The sequence below is a fragment of the Pleurodeles waltl genome, chromosome 10, assembly GCF_031143425.1.
Source record: "Pleurodeles waltl isolate 20211129_DDA chromosome 10, aPleWal1.hap1.20221129, whole genome shotgun sequence".
Taxonomy (NCBI): domain Eukaryota; kingdom Metazoa; phylum Chordata; class Amphibia; order Caudata; family Salamandridae; genus Pleurodeles; species Pleurodeles waltl.
Window position 1 is genome coordinate 918,861,547 of NC_090449.1, and position 21,826 is coordinate 918,883,372.

At 40.9% G+C, this 21,826-nt stretch overlaps 1 protein-coding gene across 2 annotated transcripts in view; it reads right to left on the minus strand.

Annotated features, from left to right (window-relative positions):
• Nucleotides 1–655: 655 nt before the first annotated feature.
• The window catches only part of ITGB8 (integrin subunit beta 8), a 298,148-nt gene continuing 276,977 nt past the window's right edge, over nucleotides 656–21,826 (minus strand). For both annotated transcript variants that reach the window (XM_069211685.1, XM_069211686.1), the window contains 2 exons: nucleotides 5,387–5,547; nucleotides 656–5,262 (listed from right to left, as the gene is read on the minus strand). In XM_069211685.1, coding sequence (XP_069067786.1) covers nucleotides 5,140–5,262; nucleotides 5,387–5,547 — 284 coding nt within the window. In that variant the 3' untranslated portion in view covers nucleotides 656–5,139. The remainder of the gene's footprint in view (nucleotides 5,263–5,386; nucleotides 5,548–21,826) is intronic.

The window sequence follows — 21,826 nt, forward strand, 5'->3', positions numbered from 1 at the left end:
CAGGCAAGAAGAAGTAATTTGGTTTCTCCCTTGTCAGCTACCTCATCCCATGATGCAGGGGAAGCGTGCGCCTGACATAGGTCTACTTTAGAGCTCTGTCTCCTCCTGGCGCACAGTGCAGCCTGGAAGAGTTTGTCCAGTGTCCGCCCTTTCAGCTACGGTGCTAATATTATTATTGTTATTAGTAATAGCAGTAGTAGTATTATAGTATTCCACCTCTTCGTGTGATACTCTGTTGTATTTCAAAGCTATGTGCTTGCTCCGTAAAAGTGGAAAATAAAATGCATAAAATAAACTGCTAACCAAAGGCGTAGACAATCAAGAACAGCAACAGTTTGTATGGACAATTGGAGGGATGGCTACTTGCTTCTGATAACTTGCGCAGTTTTTAAGTCCTTGTTTCCAGCTGTTTTCTAGTTTGAAAGCATTACTTGTGAGTTCAGTATTCTCTCAGCCACCATAGCGGCCGTATGCAGGCTGTGAAGTTTGCCACATAGACCAGATTATACAGTGCTGAGTTCATGAATATTACAGAACAGAGATACGGCAAAAAAGTGTGCTCTGATTAAACCAACAGGAGATTTACCAACGGGAAAAAAATAAATCAAATCCAGTTACTTACCTGGCAAAAACTCAACACACATTTACATCAAAGTAGAAAAATGCATTCATTTAATTGTATGAAAATTGCCAAAAGGAAGTTTTAATTACATTATGAACACATTGAAAAATAGCATTTAACCTTCTATGCAGGAGGACGAACAAGAGCCAGTAACAAGTTGAAAAAATTACATGATGTGTGTTGTCCCCCTGCTGACTTATTGCTCGAGTACTCTGTATAGATACCATTTTACAAAGCATAAATACACATTGCAAGGGTCAAATGTTCAGTGCATCCAGTCAGTTACAGCTGAAAATTCGAACAGCTAAATCCTCTCATAAACAAAGCAATGTGAAACTTCATCCACCCAGTTTCACGAGCAGTATTACACTTTAAAGACTACATATAAATTAATCTGCTTGAAAAAAATTAGTCCTGTTAAAACAACATTGTTGACTATCAGACATAGAAAAACGTAGAAAAATACAAATTTAGTCCTTTGATCTTGACATTACATTTGTTAAATGATAAACAACACTATGGCACTTTTAACCTCCACTTCCATGAATTTTAAATATGAAAAATATATACAGGTACGATTAAGAAAACAAACAGCCCCAACAGTTTAAATCGTTTGCATGAGGTGCCTTTAATGACTGTACCCTTGTTGTTTTGCTATTTTTATGAGCCAGAAATATATATATAATCATACAATATTCTTATATATGATTAGATTTTTTCAGGAGGATGCAATAATGTCATGTTGGTGATAACTGAGAATATAATGGCCTGGTGGTTCAGTGAACCAATGTATCCACTGGAGGGAAGGGTATGTATTTGACAGCATGGTCACAGGCTCGATTTGCAGTTAGTTAACTTAGGGCCTCATTATGAGTCTGGTGGTCGGACAAGCCACGAGACCCATTACAAGGTTTCCACTAAGCTGACCAGCGATCAACCGAGTAGAAACTGTGTGGGGACATTGGTCTGAGCTCCACATGGAGCTGAGGCCCATGCCCTCACACAGGGGGACCCCCCCCCCCCAGGACCATGGGAATGCACACTGAATGCAGACAGTGTGCTTTCCGTTGGTGCTGGGCAGGGGGGCACCTGCATTGCCCATGCCAGGTGTAATGCAGCATGTTAGGAAATACTCTTTATGACTTGATTTGCAAATTGAAAAAGTTAATCTAACGTCTTAAGGAGAGGCATCTGTATAGCAAAGGTCAATGTAGGTTTGCAAATTATTTTAAGAATCAACCTTTATCTTGCTGAGTGGTGTCTTAGAACATGTTAAATATAAGATGACACCAGTGTAGGAACACGCTATATTTGAGTAGTTGTCTACTTGATTGTTTACAATAAATCTTTTGTTTAGATGAATCAACTTTTCTTATCAGATCTCTGAGAACTACTGGTTGTTTCTGTCACACGTTACTTTCATAACAACACAAGATAGTTTCTAGCAATAATGCACTTGCATGGACATTTGATTTTAACAACTGCAAGTATTTGTTAGTTGGAAGCTTCAGAACCATTGATCAATTTTCTTTTTGTCATAATAAAACTCTCTTTATTGAAAGTCATAGCTATACAGTACCTTGGGCTTTAGTAAGCCTTCTTGACTTTAGAGTAAAACATGGATTTTAAGATTAAAGATCATTTATTTTGAACGATACATTAAATGCACACAATATCATGCACCTGGATACGGCTTTGTGGATTTTGCAAATCAAAATGCCCTATACATACAAGAAGTATTTTCTATTCACATGCTTGACTTCCCTTCCTGGGCTTGTCTTATAGAGATACAGCAGGTCCATTAGGGTTTAATCAATGAGTTGAGGGTTATCTTAAAAGCTTGCAGGCAGTCTGAAATATGTTACTTTTCATTTGCATTGAATGTAATTGTTCACTCTGAAACTCCCTGGAGAATGTCCTATTCTTTAGTAAAATGGAATTTACATGTGTTTAATATGCACAGGCAATACAAACAGTGGACATATTTAACACACACATCTAGCTACATAGTACTTCTGTTTTTGTGAAACAAATGCAATGCATGCATACATTTGAAACTTTGTTTCTGGAAATTTAGGTTTGCTACAGCAGTAACTTTATGATTAGGTCCCACCTCACCAAATGCTCTTCACATGACCATGAACTTGAAGACGCTTTCTGCTATTAAATAGGCACTGCACAAGAATGTAATTACATATGCATTTTAAATCATTGTGGTTAATAAATTTGAAACTATGGCATGATGTATGTGACCTACTGCAAACTGTTTGCCACAAATCAGTTTTTAATATTGTCTAATGTGAAAAGCATGAAACATTTTTCAGTCTGTGGATTAGTTTTGTCTTCTGTCATAGCTTTTAACTGTCAGTCCAGCTGGTATTATTAGAAACATTTAAAGCAGGTAACTCTGCAAAAACGTTACTATGAAGATATATATATGGGAATGATGTGCTTAACAAAGGCACTGTTATTTGTGATGTTTAAAAATATTCACAAACAAAGAGGGAGAAGGAGGTTGTGGGGCTTGGTCTGTCCTCCATATAGCCTATATAACATTACAAAAGAGGCCCAGCTAAAAGAACTACTACACGGTGGATAGGAAAAAGGATTTTCCTGTTAGAAAAACTCTCACCCACCAGGGTTACCCCATGGTGTCATGCTTCATCATTGGGTGTTTTCCCGTTCCACTACGGAGCGGGCATACTACAACCTACGGGATACGTGGGAGCACTGATGTAGTCTCGCCAATGTGAATCACAGTAGGGTTAGGAGTGGTGGGGTCTTGGGTGAGTTAAAAATACCTGTCTCCTAGTAATTCCAATGATTTAATCGATCTCTTGGAGACAGTATGATTAAAAAGGGACTGCGGAAGTGGGGGATGTAATGTACCTGACTTCCTAGTCTACATGTTTCAGAGCCTTACCCCTAGGCTCCTCTTCAGGACCAAGGTGGACTCCCTGGTGCCACTCTTTGTTTGACTACATGTGATTAGTAAAGAAGTAATCTGATTTTGAAGAAAGCCTAATTTACAGTGTTGTACTATCCTGCTGTAGCTTCATCAACAGAGATATGAACCTATATTACCAACAGAGAATGGAAGAGACCATTCAGTAACTGTGGAAATAGTCTTCTTTTGTTGTTACTCACTGGCTCATTCCCTTTTCATCCTAAAAATTACATCTGACTCCGAGATCAGCCGGTGTATACCATACGTAGGATGCAGAGCAGAGGCAAGATGGATTGTTAGACTGTGATGAGCAAAACAGTGACATGAAGGAGTGCTCACTGGTAATAAAAGATTTATACCAGATGCCGTTTTCCCATTTTTCACTATTTAGGATATTGTTTTTTTTGCATCCTCCAAATCACTTGCAAACATTTGTTTAATGACATGCTCATGGCAATCAAGGCCTGTCCTCAAAGGCACCTCATACCCAAACAATCTTCAAAAATGACTATATTTTATCAATATTAGTGTTTAATGCAGGAACAAGTGACTCACATTTTTTGCAGACCTTCATACCATTACATTGTTAACTAAAGTGAAACAGTGCTTTGACCCATGTTTAGAACTACCATAAAAATAAGTTATACAATAAAGTGCTACCTCAACACTATCACTCATGAACAGTAGTAATGCACATCTAGACACAAACTCAGCAGCTATCTTGCAGGTATATACCCACATCAGTACCTCAAAATAGTAACATTTCAGTTTGTACCACGAAAACATTTTGAACACTAACATAAAAAAATCTAGCGTAACAGCAGCACTGCAAAAGTCCTTTACAAAGTAAAATCGGCTCATTTTGCTTGTTAGTGAAAATTCTACAGTGTTTTCAGAGGATTTTTTGAATGCATAATGACTTTCTATGCCCACAGTCTACAAATGCTAATTGGTTAAAATATGGTAAGTCATTTAGGACATGACTGGCAAACACATTAAACATGATGCTTCAATGTACTATGCCAGTGCTGCTGCAGCTATATTGCAGTTAAATAAAGCGGTTGTAGTGCACTTTGATTAATATATATTTGTCAGCATATCAAAATACAACAGAAAAGTACCGATTTTTCTGCTTATAAGTCAGTCAGTTTTCTTTAATTTCCATTTGTGCCACATTTGAACAAACCCCGGTGGAAATTCCACATATAGATATTTCATAATGGATTCAGTTGCTGGCACAAGGGTTTTAGACATCTGCTGAACTGCTTTGGGGAATATTTCAGTTGAAATTTGTTGGTAATTGTAACTAGTTATCGATGCCTATTGCTGCTGTCTGTTTTACTGAGCATTTGCAAATAACCAGTAAAATGCCCTTTGTTTCTACTCAAAATACATCACACAATGACACATACCCATATAGTGCAACAGGATCCAGTTAAAGCTTTTGAAATAGTCTATGAGAATGTAGGAGCATTTACAAAAGAGAATGCAATTGTTAATGCACTGTTTCATGATAATTCTATAATTTAAAGATGCAGTATGCGGAAAAACCGTTTCTAACAAATTTTCTTCAAAACTTGCACTTGAATATTTCATGACCTTTTAATCTGCTGATATCAATATTAATTTCGTCTTCTTTATTACGTCTGTATGTTACTGTTGTTGTGCAAACAGTTGGCAAAAACACCTTGTCCTTAAAAATAAACATAACAATTATTGTCAAACAACGAATTTATAATTTCAGTTTACACAAATGAAAATATAGTACACTTCAAACAGTGCATGCTATTCCATGCAAATATGCACAAGAAACATACCTTTCTCGAAGAGTCCTTGTAATGTACAGATGATTTAATTTTATTATTGCTGAATTGCAGCATTATCTGTCTGATGATTAGAAGACTGAGTAAACCGATGAGGAATGTAATTATGACAATTATGGAGAATATTCTAAAGTGGCTTGTATCAGAGACACATTCTGCAATGAAATAAAGGGACATAAATGCAAGGAAACGTTTTCTCTGTTAACACAGTAATTTCGTATGTAGGAGAGTCAACCATGCACTCCGTAGATAAGTAGTTTTGAAAGAGATGGAAGGAATAGACCACGTAGAATGCCCAATATTATATCATGTTGCTCCAATGTTTAGGCACGCAATGTGAGCTCTAGGGCATATACGTGAGAGGTACTCGTAAAATCACCAATCTAGAACTCATTCCAAAGGATTCCAAAGGAAAACACTGAAACAGCCTATCTAGGGTAAAGCACAGGCAGAGAAGGCTTCTTCAAATACTAGCAGATCTGTAATGAACACATACGGCTTAGAACTCTCCCCATGACCTCATTTAAGCTTTCCTCATTCAAGCCGTGATTTTTAAACATAGGGGGTTGAGAAATGAGTGGTAATTTGGAAGAAGAGGTGATTGATACACTATCCTGTAGACCTTCTACCTGGGGAGAAGTATGTGAAAGGACGTCTAACAACTAGCTTCATAGTGCCATCAGACTCTTCTTCCTCGAACTCACAGCTAATTTCTCATAAATTCAAATTGGGATGCGTAAGATTTGGACTCAGTGAAGTTACAAACATGGCCAGCAAGCCACTGAACAAATACCAGCCTCTCTACATTGAAACTATCTTGTATGCAACTGTTTAAAATGCAATAATTTGTATTCATGCAATTCCCGACTCATGCATCATGCTGCGTAGTTTTATTGATACAGAGTACGTATACTTCAAGGAAGAACTATGCATAGTATGTATATTTCACATAAATATTGTCTTCCTGCAGAATTCTGTACTTTGTGACATTTTGGGTGCAAAGTTTTTATTTTGACTGTCTGTTTTCAATAAAAAGGACACAAACGACCATCAAAATTGAAAACCTAGTAAAAAATATATTGCAAGCAAGAAGCAAGTAGCTCAACTGTACCCTATGACAAATACATGTGTCAGAATAAGGCAAACACCAGTCGCTCAAAAAACTGAAACCAGTGTGTGTCTTCCAGTTGATAATTAACTGTTTTATGCCAATTTTAAAAGCCTTCTGTTGTCTGCATTGCATGTTATGGTCCCTTTTGGTGCTGTTATTGTGCTGGTGCAATGCTTCTAATCTGTGTAGCCCATGGTTGATATTTTTATTTGAATATTCATTGAATGTTCAGGCCTCTTCTTTGCTTTCATATGGGAAATATGGCTCTGGAGGGACACCAGATATTATCTCACATTTCTCCAAAACCTTATTACAACATTTACTTCCATCGTGGTAGAGCTCGCTGGACATTAGTTATTATTTTTTATTATTTTTTCATTTTGTGCCTTTCTCTTACAGGGCCCTGTGGGCCCTGGTGGAGTGCTAGATATTTATTGTCACTTTCTCTTTATTATATGCCTCAACTGACCCTGGTCAGTGTGAGACCTGCTACCCCCACACAGCATCACCTGTTGCTACTGCTGCCCTTCGTCCTCTGAGCCTGCCTGACTCATCCCTGGTGGCCAGCGGTGGCCTTTCGTCTCTCTGCTGCCTTCTGCCTTTCTCCTTCCCCTAGTTCCGCTTTTTCTCTTTTTGCCTTTCTTTCTCCTTTCTTTTCTTTTTTGTGCCTCTTTCCGTAGCTTTTCCCCTTTTTCGCCACCCTCAGCAATCCCCATACTCCCCTGCTGCTGCTGCCCCTGCAGCGCCGCCTTCCCCAGCACCATGTTTTCCACCCTTCTGCCCCCCAGTTGAGCGACCCCTCCCACCTTCCTCCCCTTCCTAATGGTGCCCGTTGCGCTGCTGCGCTGATTGGTGGCAAAGGCAAGCCTGTCTGTGCCTGTCCGCACCCATACCACGCCCAGCACGACGGACCCTTGTACCCGCTCCAACCATCGCTACGACGCAGGCTCCCTGCACACCCTCAACTTCGGAGGCTCTGCTATCTGCCATCACACTCTCGGCCCGTTCTCCAGCTGCAACTGCACCATCACCTGACCACGCACACTAAACCCCCTTTCTGCTGGACCATCTGGACACCTCAGATGTATACTACTCAACACCCGCTCTGTCATCAAGCATGTGATAGAAGTTTGGGACCTCCTCAACTCCACCACCCCTGACGTCGCCTTCTTCACTGAGACCTTGTTTGCAAACATGAGCCACTTTTTAACTACTTGATTCTCTAATGGGAGTCACTTTTATTTTGGTGTCAAGCTAGATCTATGTTTCAACTATCAATGTGCCACAGCTGCATTGTGAAGTGTTTGAATTGATCGGTAAGGCAATGAAGCAGAAGACTGTGCATGCATCCATCTCACCACAGACTGCTAGAGACTATGGGAATATTTACAAAGATGTGGCACAGGACAGCGCAGCATGCAACTTTGCTGCCCATGCCCCTTACCACAAGGAAAGGGTAGAAATGCACTATATTTACAAGATACAGCGCATTTCTGTCCTGGGCTGGTGCACAATTTTCAGCCTAGCACCAATGCAGGCACCTTTGAACCATGGTGCAAAGGTGCCTGCATTACATGCAGGATTGTTTTTGTGTAGGAAGTGGCACCTTCCTGCATAAAAACAATACTAGGAGGCATTTTCCTCTCTCTATGTCTGCTGCAGAAGTGGCTTTGCATGGACTCATAGATAAGGTTCTGCACAAAGTGCCATTGGGGCATCAAAAAAGTGACACTCTGGTGGCACAACGGGCTTCCAAATTTGCCCCTACATGTTCATCACTACACACTGGGGCTCCTTCAATATGGTTAAGTGAATGGCTATTATTCAGTGGCATGATTTTTAAGGCATTCATAAACGTCCAATAATTGCAATTAATTTATTAACAAAGTCTATGAATGGCTGTCACCCACAGGTGTTCGGATTTGATTTGTTGCAACTGATAATGGCACTAATATTGTTTAAACATGGCAGATGAAGGCATGGAAGATTATAGATACTTCGGCATACTCTATTTAGCCCTCTGTATCAACCTGATTGTACTGAGCATCCTCAAAACCTAACAAATAGTCTACAACTTACTGGTTAGTTGTCAGAGGAGTTACAGAGATTTTAGCCATTTGTTTACTACCCAAGACATGCCTGAATATCAATGTCTGGTAATACAAACCATCATACTGGAAGCTCAGACCCAGTTAACCTCTATCTTCTACATTCATATCCTACGTAATGCAACTCCCGTAGTATAAGTTTATAAATGATTATGTGCTACAAACTAGAGTATATGCTGCTGACAATGCCATGTTAATTGATGTTGAAAAATTGGGGCTAAAGGAGGTTTGATCAAAAGTCTTATGCTCTTTGAGATTTTTACACCAAGTCATCAAGGAAGATTGTACCATAATCCAAGCCATCCCACTGTTGCACTTGCCAACAGATCAATTTTTGTAAGGTGGAAAACAATTACCAATGTTAATGAAGGAGCATCTAGTTTAGCCAACTGTTTACTCTTTTATCTAGATACAAACCCCAGATGCAATGAGAGATTGTGTCTTCCAAAGAGTATGGTGGTCCATTTTAATTCGTTTTTCAGCATTGGATTATAAGAATTGGATCATCATAAAAGAAGCTGAGCTTGGAGATGAAAGACTGCAACTTCGAGGTTAACCGCTAGACCTCAACCTTGTGCAAAGCCTTTCTTTGGCCATTTGGTATAGTTCACTCTTAGGCCCCCATAACATTTTGTCCACATAAGGTATCCACGCCACATTTGTGCCCTTTTTTTCCAACATCCTGGAAATTATAACAATATCCAGGGTTTATGGATTTCCCTAGAGGAGACCAAGAAAATGGGCAACATATAGCTACATTTAGCGTTTTGTGGGAAAAATGAGGAAAAAGTGCTGAAGAAGAAAGCGTCTGTTTTTTCCCCTACAAATGGCATCAAGAAAGAGTTTGCAGTGCTAAAATCACCATCTTTCCAGCTATCAGGAAAAGGACAGATTTGAATCAGATAAACACATTTTTCAGCACAGTTTTGGCATTTAAGTGCTTTTTTGTGCTTTCAACCTCCTTCCAGTTAGTGGCAGAAATGGGTGTGAAACCAATGGTAGATCCCTGAAAGCTATACATTTCTGAAGAATAGACAAAAATTCTGAATTCAACAAGGGGGCATGTGTGTAAATCTTTTAAGGTTTTTCTATAGAAAGTGACAGCTGAAATAAAAAAAGTATTGAAACTGAGTTGAAAAAAAATAGCCATTTGTGTCTACATTTACATCTATAACTTTTTCTAATTATGGCAGATTTTCGAAAGTAATATGCCATTATGTCTACTGGACCCTTCTGGTTGCGGGGATATATAGGACTTGTAGGTTCACCAAGATCCTGAGGTATCCAGAGCCAATAACTGAGCTGCACCTTGCAGTGGTTTTTCATTGTGTACCGGGTATTTAGCAATGCATATGTTAGAATATAAATAGTGAAAAATAGGTATCAAGGAAACCAATGAGCATAAGATCTGGAGTTCAGAAGAAGGGGTTATTTGCATATCTTTGAATTTGTGGGTACCCATGTGAATTGCAGGGTACTTCTTTCTTATACGCTGTCTTACATTTGGAAGGTGCAAATGCAGAGGAATACATTTGGTAATAACACTTGTTCTACTATTTTGTGTTCCCATAAGTCTCCCAATAAAACTGGGTGTCTGGGTATGCCTGGTGCCCACAACAGGAAAGGGCCCAAAATGCATCATGGATACATCAAATTTTTCTATGCACAACTGACCCGTTTTTTTGCGAAGTGCGTAGCTGTGGTTTTTATGCCCAACCTCAGTGTCACCTAGGGAAACCCAGCCAACCTGCACAAGTTTGAAAACTAGACAAGTAGGGGAATCGAGGGTGGGGTGACTTGTGCGGCTCTCACCAGGTTGTTTTACCCAGAATCCCTTACAAACCACAAACTTTGACTAAGATATCACATTAGAAGGTTCTGGAATCTGCACAGAGCCACAAACTTCCTTCAACCCAACATTGTCCTATGTATTCTGATGAAAATGGTTCTTCACTTATGTGCTTAGGCCTAGTGCCCTTAACAGGAAACGGACCAAAACGCAACATGGATGCGTCCATTTTTTACATGCAAAACTGTCCTGTTTTTTGCAACCTGGCTAGCTGTGTTTTTTCAGCCGTAGCTCAGATACCACCTAGGGAAAACTAGCAGATCTGTACATTTTTGTAAACTAGACACATACGGAAATCGAGGGAGGGGTGACACATATAAAACAAATTCCCGGTGTCTAGTGGGCTTTCTGCTCCTCCTGGGGGGAAGATCAGGTGTAATTACCCCCATCTGCCTCCAGCGGGGCAGAAAGACTGTTTGTGTTCTGGGAGGGGTGGGGGCATTGGCATGCCCACTTTTGGCAGCCCCCACCCCTATAAGTTAAAAGAAAAAAGAATTCCTGGGTCCAAGACTGAATATGGCCATAAGAAAGGTGGGAGCAAAACCCCTAGCCCAAGGGACAGCTCTCCCTTCCCTGGTATCTAGCGGGTGGATGCCCACTCTGGGACCACTCCTCCTGCAGCATTTCCCAAGCTTGATTCACTAGGAGAATCTCCCCTTTCTAATTATACCTCTCCCATCTGCTTAGGTGCTCAGGAGCCTGAGGAAGCCCCACGACTACCTAGGCAGTGAAAGTAAAATGAAGCGATCGGTTAATGTCATGTTAGTTTTTAATGAAATTACATCAGCATGCCGTGAGCCCTGCTCATCATTTCACTAAAAGCTGAAATTAGCCTTGGGAGCTGGGAAAACTCTTTCCCAACTCCTGAGGTTGTTTTGAGAGAAAGTACATTCCTCTGCTGATAACAACACAGGGATTTGCTGGTCGTGTGCAGAGTACTTAATGGATATGTCCTCAGCACACGACCACCATGGCTGAGAACTTAACCATTTCATCCTCAGCACGGAAGTGATGAAAGAAGAACTGAAATGTTGTTCTTACCAATCTTTCTACAACACTCTTGTGATTCCAACAGCATCTTGCAACAGCAATACTGGAAAGGATCTATGTGCTTGTTGATTTTTGGAACTTCCGCTACTACCACAGTCAGAGAATATGTTATTTTTTTATATACATCCAAGTACTAAGGTACTTGGAATAACATAACAGATTTCCAGTATATCAAGACTCATTGATGTATTGGCATAGAAAAAAAGGATCAACTCAGCAGGATGGCAACAAAATATCTAGTATATCCTATAGCCTGCATAACCTCTGATTGGGTTTCAAGGGCATCTGAGTCAACTGTCAGGATAAGAAAAAAAAAATCAGTCTTCTCAAAATATGGAGAGGCTCACAATGATCAAAATTAACACATATTTCATGATAAAATGTTTCCACAAGACAACTGAGGGAAAATCTCAGAAAGCATATGTTTGGCAAATTATCTTCCATAAGAGGTCCCTGAATACGAAGATGAAATGTACATACACCATCAAAAGATAAAAGCACAATATCTGTTGTAAATGAGATAAACTAAACATGCTTGCATTATCCTTGTTGTGCCAAGAGATGTAGATAAACATAAAAGGACAAGTGTACTCAATGTGAAAGGCACATACAGATAATCAAGGACAGAGTCATGATGGTCTGGTGAGTGGTGACAAAGAAAATTCATTCAAAAATAACATCAAACATAGATATTACAATGAGTAATGGACACTAACATAGATACTACAATGTCTACAATGGACCGTGCCATCTCCTCAAAGAGCTACATGTCTTACACACATAGCATATGCTCAGCTGTGTATGTGTTTTCTTTAGAAACGTGATGCATTGATACCACTATACTTTGGAAAAAGATGAAAGAATAATGAATAAATGCCTAACGATTAATGTGATGCCTTAACTAAACTGCCATTTTAATATGTTGGTAGGGTCTAAGGGCCTCATTTATGAGGCCCTAGCGGCACATTGCACCATCAGAGCGGAATTTTTTTAATGCTCCGGTGGCACAGTGTGCCGACCCATATTTACAAAACCACACAAAGCTACCTTGCATGGCTTTCCATGGCCTTGTAAATATGGACCCCTTTCACGCATAACGCTGCATGAAAGGGGTGTTCCATGGGTGTTGCTGTGGGTGTTCTCATGTAAAACACCCATGGAATATGACAGAATCTGATGCATTCCCAGATTTACAAGTCTGGGAATGCATCAGATTCATACGCCACCTCAGGGGTCGCATTAAAGTGGCGCAACGGGAGAAGTAACATTATTTCGCCCTGTTTTGTCCTCCTTCTGTGTGTGCTGCATTCTACAACACACACAGAAAGAGAAAAACCTAATTAATGATTGTTTATGAGCAGGAAGGCATCCCTTCCTGCACATAAACAATCATCCCTGCATTGCAGGCACCCTCGCACCAAGGTGCCCAGGTGCCTGCGTTAGCGCTAAGCAGCAATTTGTGCACTAGTGCAGGGGACAAGGACCGGAATGCGCTCCATCTCATAAAAGAAGGCTTTTGGCCCTGCCCTGCACCAACACTTAGTAAATGACGCCCTAAGTGTCCATGTGAGTGTTATTTGATTGTCTCTTACGTAACAGTACATGAGTATCACCTTGTTCTTCTGAGACAACAGTATGCTTGGGCTATATGTTTACATGTCTTTTCTTTTTCTTGCTCAACATGTCTTTCCTTTTCTTGGTCGACAGGTCTGTCTCTTATTCAGACAAAAGAAAATGTGCATGTCACATTTAAAATATCCATGAGCAGGGCATATCTGTGGCTATCTGCCTACATGGTAAAAATACAAACAGGGATGACCCTATCGACTAGAAACAGATGATTTACTTTGATAATGATAAGTAATGGTTTGAGTGACAAATGAAGTGATTAATGTGGTGGACTTTATGGGTGTAGCTAAGCTTGTGTTTTTTAAGTGTTTGACTGATCAGTCATTCAGCATAAGTGCATATAGGTGCCTGGGCATGGAACAAGATTGGCCTTCAGTTAATGCACTTAAAGTAGCTTATACTCATGATTCTGAGCCCTTCTATGCCTCAGTTACCTTAACTCGCAAACATGGTACAGTTCTCATTTAGCATTTCACTTGTTCTTGAAGAAATTTCATTGTGCTTCTCCTCCACACTCCAGCTCCATGTGAAGACAGATAAATCTAGAATGCATATGCACAATTTTCATGCAGTACTATTTCTTCTTATTACACATATTTGAAACTGTGATTTTCCTTACTAGTTTGCATCGTAGCCTAGATAACAACTTTGGCAGTCTGTGGGTTGCTTAAGACTATTTGAATTATGTTAACTCTCTTCTTACATGACAGATGAGGTATGCCAATGGGAGCGGCTAAATGAAATGTCTGTCTCACTCTCTCCATCTTCACATAATTACCCCTACTCATCTACTGAATAGATTGCCTTACCCTTTTTCCCAATTAAGAGATCTATTCTGCTGTAATCCATTTCCATGATCAACTGATCTCACCCTTGGCAGTGCATGTGTGGTATAAGCAAAGCTAAACCATTACACAGGGGCAGTAAAACAATTGCAAAGTCGCCCATCCTCCTGCCTCCCATGCCCATGTGACACCTTTGTACTGATCACAGTACTCAATGTTAAGCTACAGTACTGTGTACTTTTCTTTTTATAATCTATGTCTCACAAAGAATCTAGTTGCAGAAGAAAAACCATGACATGTATGTGGTTGTATAATAATTCATCCAGCTTGTGTAATTTTGCTATACTTAATATTTGGATTACTTTTGGGTAAAGTCTCATTTAGTTTAGAAAAGTGTTCTCTCTTAGGAGTTCTGTGTTGATTTAGGCTGGCCTGTGGTTTGGGTTTGCTACTGATTCTATATTTTTTTATGTTCCAAAAACATTTTGGTGGTTCACCTTCTCCACATGAAATTAAAACAATATCAGTTACTTTAATGTCTTTCCTGTCTGGGCTTCCTATTAGCCCTTTAACAAATGAAAACTCATGTAGCAATGACTGCTAACAGGTATTAGGTGAGTTGTCTGGCATCCACGTTCAAGTGAACAGGAGTGAGGGAAAGGTATGGGTTTGGGATGGCTTTGTAATGTTGCATCTATTCTATAGGTCGTACTACTTAGTGCTGATTTCTGAATGGAGGGCAATATACAGCTTTTACTAATGGAAGTGGGCTAATGACAAGTCACAAAGGGGGTACACGGGCATCGTCAGATTTCTGATACTTATCCCAGATCCATAGATGCTCTATGTTAAGCACGAGTAAAGAAAAGAATATCCCAAGGAAACATAGGATGAACAGGACTTTTATATGGTGGCATTCATCTTGAATATCTTGAAGATACATAGTTGTTACAGTTTGAACGAAAAACTGAACTGTATTGAGAGAAGTATTGTAGCCCAAATTTGTGTCTAAGTATATTGACTCTCATTTATGGTTTGGCAGGTGGACCAAAATTCACCAATGGGGCAGAGGTAATAAGCTCTGCTGCCCTGACAGACCACTGCTAGTCATATTTAGAGATACCAGAATGCTTGGGGGAGATCCCTAAGCATTCAGAGGAGCGCTTCCGCAGCATCTTCTCTAAAAGCATTGAAGGTTTGATGAGCAGGCTCCCGTTTCATGCAGCCACTCGGCATTTTGTTTGTTTTTCCAAAACCAAGTTTAAAGCAGGAAGCTGTTTTTGTAAAACAAAAGACTGACCCTGAGACCCTGGGTTTTCTTGGAGGGTGTGGTGGTAATTTTTTTTCATTTTTCCTAGTGGTTCTGAACAGAAAAGAAAACATCTCTAAATAGCGTGTAAGGTCTGAGATAAACAGACTGGTAGCTTGAAATCTGCCAGCCACCTCATCAAAGATTTCCACCACTGAAACAGGCAGGGATTCTGCTGACAAAAGCATAACAGTCTGCCCAAATCTAAATAGAGCAAGTGGACCATAGGTTTGGTCCTTTGATACTCTTCCATGTTCATGATGTCATATTCAGTCTGTCATACTCTAAGGACTAGATTTAACAAGGTTTTGAATCACCCATGCACCATGCAAGGGTAATATAAAACTTAAATGAGATTTCTCAAGCCACACAAGGCCACCTTCCACAGCCCTTCATGGCTTGATAAATCTAGAGTAATGCAAGCCAATGCAAATAGCTGTCTTGTGTTACTCTGGGGCAGGGAGGAATACTATGGGTGGAGCATGGTTGCTTCCACACATCCACCCATGGATTCCAACACATTCCCAGATTTACCAACACTAATAGACCTAGGAATGTATCAAAATTATACACCCCTCCACCAGAGGCAGAACAAGGAGACATATTATTATTTCTTCTCATTGTTTCCTTTTTGAAGTTTGCTCCATTCTGCAGGCCTCATAGAAAGAAGAAAATGTCTCTAGGGACTGTTTTTGTTCAGGAAGGAACCCTTTTCTGGACAAAAACAACCCTGCCTACAATGCGGGCACCCTTGAAGCATGACGCAAGGGTGCCTGCATTGGAGCTAAGCAGCCAAACATGTGCCAGCACTAGTATATGGCAGAAATGATGCTATATGAAGTTAACTGCAGTGCCTTCCTGCCCTTTCAGTTTCACACGTCATAGAGCAGCAAGGTGGCTTGCTGTGCTGTATGAAAGATTGTTAAATATGCCCCTAAATGAGGGCCATGGTCTTTGCACCTGAACACAATTTTCAGGAGTCATTCATTAAAGATTACAAACTCTTATATTTCACTTGTTTATTTTTCCAAGAGGAGCAAATAGGATACTCTTCTTGCATAGACTGTTGTAACATTTATTACAGAGACATAAGGTAATAATGTGTTGCTTTGATGGGACAATGATTGCTGGTTATTAGGTACACTACATTATTAATGAACATTCATTATGCTACAGTTTATGAACATGTCAGGTTGAAGGTAATTTGAACCACTGACAGTCATTGCATAACTCTAAAGGTAGTTATCTTTTGGAAGAAATGCATAATATATCAGATTATCTTTTCCATGGTATAAATATATTATATTTGTTTTTAATTTTTAGGGAGATACAGAGATTAATTCAACCAAGAGAGTTACAAATACAGACAGTGTTATAAGGTAGATCATGTACAATATCAGAATGTAGGTGCTAAAGAAAATAAAACTGGAAATCTAAAAAACCCTCTAGTCTTTAGATATCATTACTATTGCAATTCACACCAAGCCTAATTAAGCAAACAAGCAGTATGGCAATATCCAGTATCTCTCGCTTGTACCATTCACTTTTCCCCGGGTCTAGTTATATATATGTGCTGTCAGTGTATGGTTGGCAGCAGGTTCGAAGAATTGTGGAAGCATTGCTCCTACTGGATCACGAAACTAGTGCATGTTCACACCAGCATATTGTTTTGAAATATTTACTGATTTTAATGGCAGAAATATGAGGAAACGACTGAAAATATCAAGAAAGCAATAAAAAAAGAAAAGAGAAGAGGATAATGGAGAGGAGTAAACTGAGAGAGAGAATGTAGCAAGGTTGATGCAGGAAGAAAATATAGAGAAAAAAGGGAAAAAGTGGTGAATGTCATAGGAGGATCAAAGCCTTACCTACGGAGCACAGATATCATCAAGAGACAGGACCTCCAGAGAGAAACAGGGGACATAACAATAGAGAAAGGAATATAGGAGAAGACAATAGACAGAAAGGAAAGATGAGAGGGCAACAGGACGAGGATGATTCCAGAAGAAGAAGAAGGCTATTATAAAAGAAAGTAAGAAGGACAGGAGATGGAGGACCAAAGAAGTGCACTTCATGAGGAGGCCCCCGAAGGAGACTGGGACGAGAGAATGGACTAAAAGGACTCAAGAAAGTCAACACACGGAGGAGGCATGGTAGGGCAGAGAAGATGAGGCAGGCAGACTCAGGAGACTGGCAGACTTAGAAGGGAAGTGGGATGATGCTGAAGAGCTGTAGAAGAAGAGTCGTGGTGGTTCCCTCAATTCTACTATGAAAAGTTTTCAATCCCTCATCTATGACCAAGTAGCCAACCCTCTGCTGAACAATGTTGATGGTTACCTGTCTGTGAGGGGGAACGGGCAAATGCTAAAATAAAGGATATCAAGAATATATTAAACTCACACACACTTAACAGTGATGTAATGACTCCTGCAAAGTGTTTCAAAATTGAATACTTGACTTACCGTGCTGCCACCAGTTCAATATCTTGTGGAAGTAGAGTAGTTATTTTCTCCCGATAGAGGATCTCTTCTTCATGGTGCATTATTGCCACTAGGAGCATGCAATGCCAGTGCAGTAGAACATGCTGCTCTGCTCTCGCCCCAGAGCAGTTGATGCTCCCAGGTTAAAGTCAGATGGCAACAGGAGAGGTAGCGCAGTGGATAAAAAATTAGTGCTGCCATCTTGTTTTCAGAAAAAATGTTTTAGGGGTCAAGACCATGTGTGCCAGTGTAAGCATAACCTTGCGCCTTCATCCAGGAATACTGGGTGGATGAGGTGGTAAACAGAGTAGGCAGGCCTTGCAAAAGAAATTAAAATTAAAGCACACCAGACCAAAGGAATGGGATGGAAAGTAAATTCAAAGTAAAAAAGGGACTTATAGGGATAAAAAAAGGCTCCAGTTAGGTTGGGGTAGGTGGGTAGGCAGGCAGGAACGAGCAGGATACAGTAAAAACTGCTGTACTTAAGCCAAAAGTGGCAATGTATGCCTCATTTTACATGCAATCGTCCTAGCCTTACGTGAGATAATAGCAATGTATTCTGTGAACGTTTACATCATTTTGCAGGGAATAGCATAACATTCCCTGTGAAAAAATTAATACATTTCACTCAGGATAACTATGGAGGATAACATGGCACCCAGTTTGGAGGTCAGTCATCCTTCTACATGGCTGCAAGAGAGTGCGCCATCTAATTGTGCTTTGGGTGTCACAATGGTGTAATCATTGAGGGGCAATAGTATGTTTTCTTTCAGGTGAAATAATGCAGAATCAATGCAGAAAAGCCATCATAATACTCAGCAGCAACACAGACATGACCTACTTTGAAAATTATCACTGTGAAACGTAAATATAACTAAAACGCCTTAAATGGATGCTGAATGTTAAATACCATTTTTCAAACAATGGTTGAAATGGGATTATAGATACAAGCTACCGTTGAATTAGGATAACCTTCTGTAAATTATTGTGTTGATTAAATGAGCACTGGCAAACAACTGAAACACTCTGCATCCAGGAACAGAAAAGGCCACAGCGGGTTACGTTTATTTGTAACACTGCACAGAATGTAAGTACATTGGAAACATGATTTAGAGTAAATTATTAGATCAATTAAGAACCATGACAAGAGTCATAGAAACAACTGTCATTCAATAGACACCTGATCCAGAGGCCAGATTTTCTTTAAATAGAAAATTAGGAAAAATAAAATACTGAGAGGGCTAAGAGGGGGAGACAACTGATACTGAGGTGGTTGAGAAGAGGAAAGAAAATCAAGTAGTGAAATGTTACTTTGAAACAAACAAGAAGAACAAAGGAGAGTAGGGCAGAAAGCAATTGCAGTAAATGCTGCTTTTCAGGGTCAGACAATCTTCCTGGAGAGGTGGTGAGTGAACAGGGGTTTTTAAGTTCTTTTATGAATTTGTGGTGGGAACTCAGGGGAAAGGAGTTCAAAACTGCCGGGTGGTTGCTTTAATAGGGCTTGGGCAACTTGGCGACTTGTGAATGATAGGCACAGTGTTTTGTTCGGTACCCTCAAGAGTTTTTCTGACCACCTGATATGGTTAATGCCAGAATCAAGTAATGAGGTTTGTAGGCATAGGTCACATTGTATATCAGGCAGATTTCAGCATAAAGGTAATGGTTATCGGAATACAGGCCTTCATTGTGACCCTGGCGGTCTACTGACCGCCAAGGCCACAGTGGCGGTTTCACTGCTGACAGGCTGGCGGTGAAGACCGCCACATTATGAGTGTGGCGGGTTGGCCTCTGCTAACCCGCCACATCCACGCTCAGACTGCCAGGGTGGTTGGACCCGGCAATCCAATGAAGAGTGCCAATGGTATTATGAGCCAGCTTTCCACCTGGGTTTCCACCACAAAACCCTTGGCAGAATGGCTACCTGTGACAGAGAATTTCTTTCCTGCCACCGGCAGACGATTCTCCCACCCCCCAGCAAGCACAATACTCCCCACGCCCCTCCATCCCAGAACCCCCTGGCCCCCTTCAGGTACAGTACCTCCCACTCCCCCTTCAGGTACATCGCCCTCCTCCCCGCATACATGAACACGCACACAGACACCGACACGCATCCACATAACATCATTCACCAACACTGACATGCACGCACTCACTCACATGCATCCATACACACATTCACTTCAACATCCATACACGCATTCACTTCAACATTCATACATGCATTTAACCACGCATACACACTCATTTCCACACACATATACACACACATACACACATGCATACAAACCATGCATACACACATTCACAGACGCAGACAACCCCACTCACACAAGCACACACAACACCCCCGCCCTCCTGCCCCCCTCCGCTGTCGGACGCCTGACTTACCTTATCCGGCAAGGAGGTCATCCGGCAGGGAATTGGCACTTCCTCCGCCGGCAGCACTCCACCATCAGGACACCGCCAGGCCATACTGCAGGTTGTAATATGGCTGGTGGAGTCCTTTTGGCGGGACAGGCCGGTGGTGCAGCCGCCCATAAGCCTCCGCCCGGCAGCACGACTACTGCAGGATTTCTGCCCAAAATGTGGCAGAAATCCTGCAGTGCTCGTAATATGGTGGGCAGTAGACAGCCAGCGCTGGCGGTCTTCTGGCACCCGCGGCTTTGGCGGTCTTTAAAAAAAAATGCCACGGTCATAATGCGAGCCACAGTGTGGAGACTCAGCAAGGCTGGTGTCTCATGTTGTTTGTTTTTCCTGGGACCATGAAAAGGAGATGGGCTCTGCCACATGCTTAGCTAGGTACAGCCCATACAGTTATTTTATGTACTTTGAAACCAAACTACCTTGAGTCTTCTCATTCATCCTGACTCACACTGGAACTATGCAGAAGAACATGCACAAAATGCAGCTGGAATATTGTAAGACCCGAAATTGAGAAATGTAGGAAGGAGATAATGTCTATCAAACCTCCAGCAGTTGCCAATACTGGGGGTGTCATTTACACTATGGGGTAGAGTTAACACATATTACGAGTCTCTAAGTGAGATCCACCCCTTGAAAAGGTGAATTTACAGAGGAATCTGTAAATACACACCTGATTTCCTTTGTCATTCCTCATTTTGCCATGCGACTCCACCTGCTTTTAGTCGGGACCACTAAATGTATGTGCTTTCAAAAGGTGGATACCAGATCTGCTGAGTTACTACAGATATCATAATTCCAGTCGGGTGGGCAACTCTTTTTACTACCACCTTCAAACTTAAAAAGCAAGTACTAATGAGAGTGATGGTGGAGTGTCTGTTTTTCAGGATGCCAGTGACGAGGTAGAGCCATAGTCAAATGAGGAGATAACCTTGACAGTTTCAGATTGCGAGGGAAGGGTATGTGTTGAAACGTTTTGAGCTTATGAATGTGGATCTGGCAGAGTTTGGCATAGTCTGGCTTTGGCCCATGAGGTTTAGGACATCATCATAAAGTGAACCGAGAGATCTGCAGTGATAGTCACTTTTAGGGTGATTCCTGCAGTGTTTACTGTTTGTAAGTAAAAAAAAGCTTGGTTGCTTGGTTGCTTGGTCAGGATTCAAGCTTAGGGGAAGTAATTATGTCTCTGGTGAATTGTATTGCATTATATTGTATTGTAATTGTATTTATATAGTGCTTACTACCTCAGACAAGACGTTGAAGTGCTCTTCAGAGAGTAGCATTCTACCCTGGAACCCAAAAAGGATTTGTAGATAAGTATAGGGAAAAAGGAATTAATTTGAGTGGTGGGCATGCATGTATATTAGTCAATTTGATTAGGATAATGGAAGGAAAAGACTAGGAAGTGTTATTTGGGATATCATAGTAGTAACATCGCCCCGCACCTCCAGACCGTCATCAACTCTTCTTTTTCTTCTGCTACCTTCCCCGAATGCTGGAAACACGCCGAAGTCAACGCCCTACTAAAGAAACCTACGGCTGACCCGAGCGACCTGAAAAACTTCCGCCCCATCTCCCTTCTGCCTTTCCCAGCCAAAGTATTAGAGAAGACCGTCAACAAACAGCTGACCACCTTCCTGGAAGACAACAACCTGCTCGACCCCTCACAGACCGGATTCCGAACCAACCACA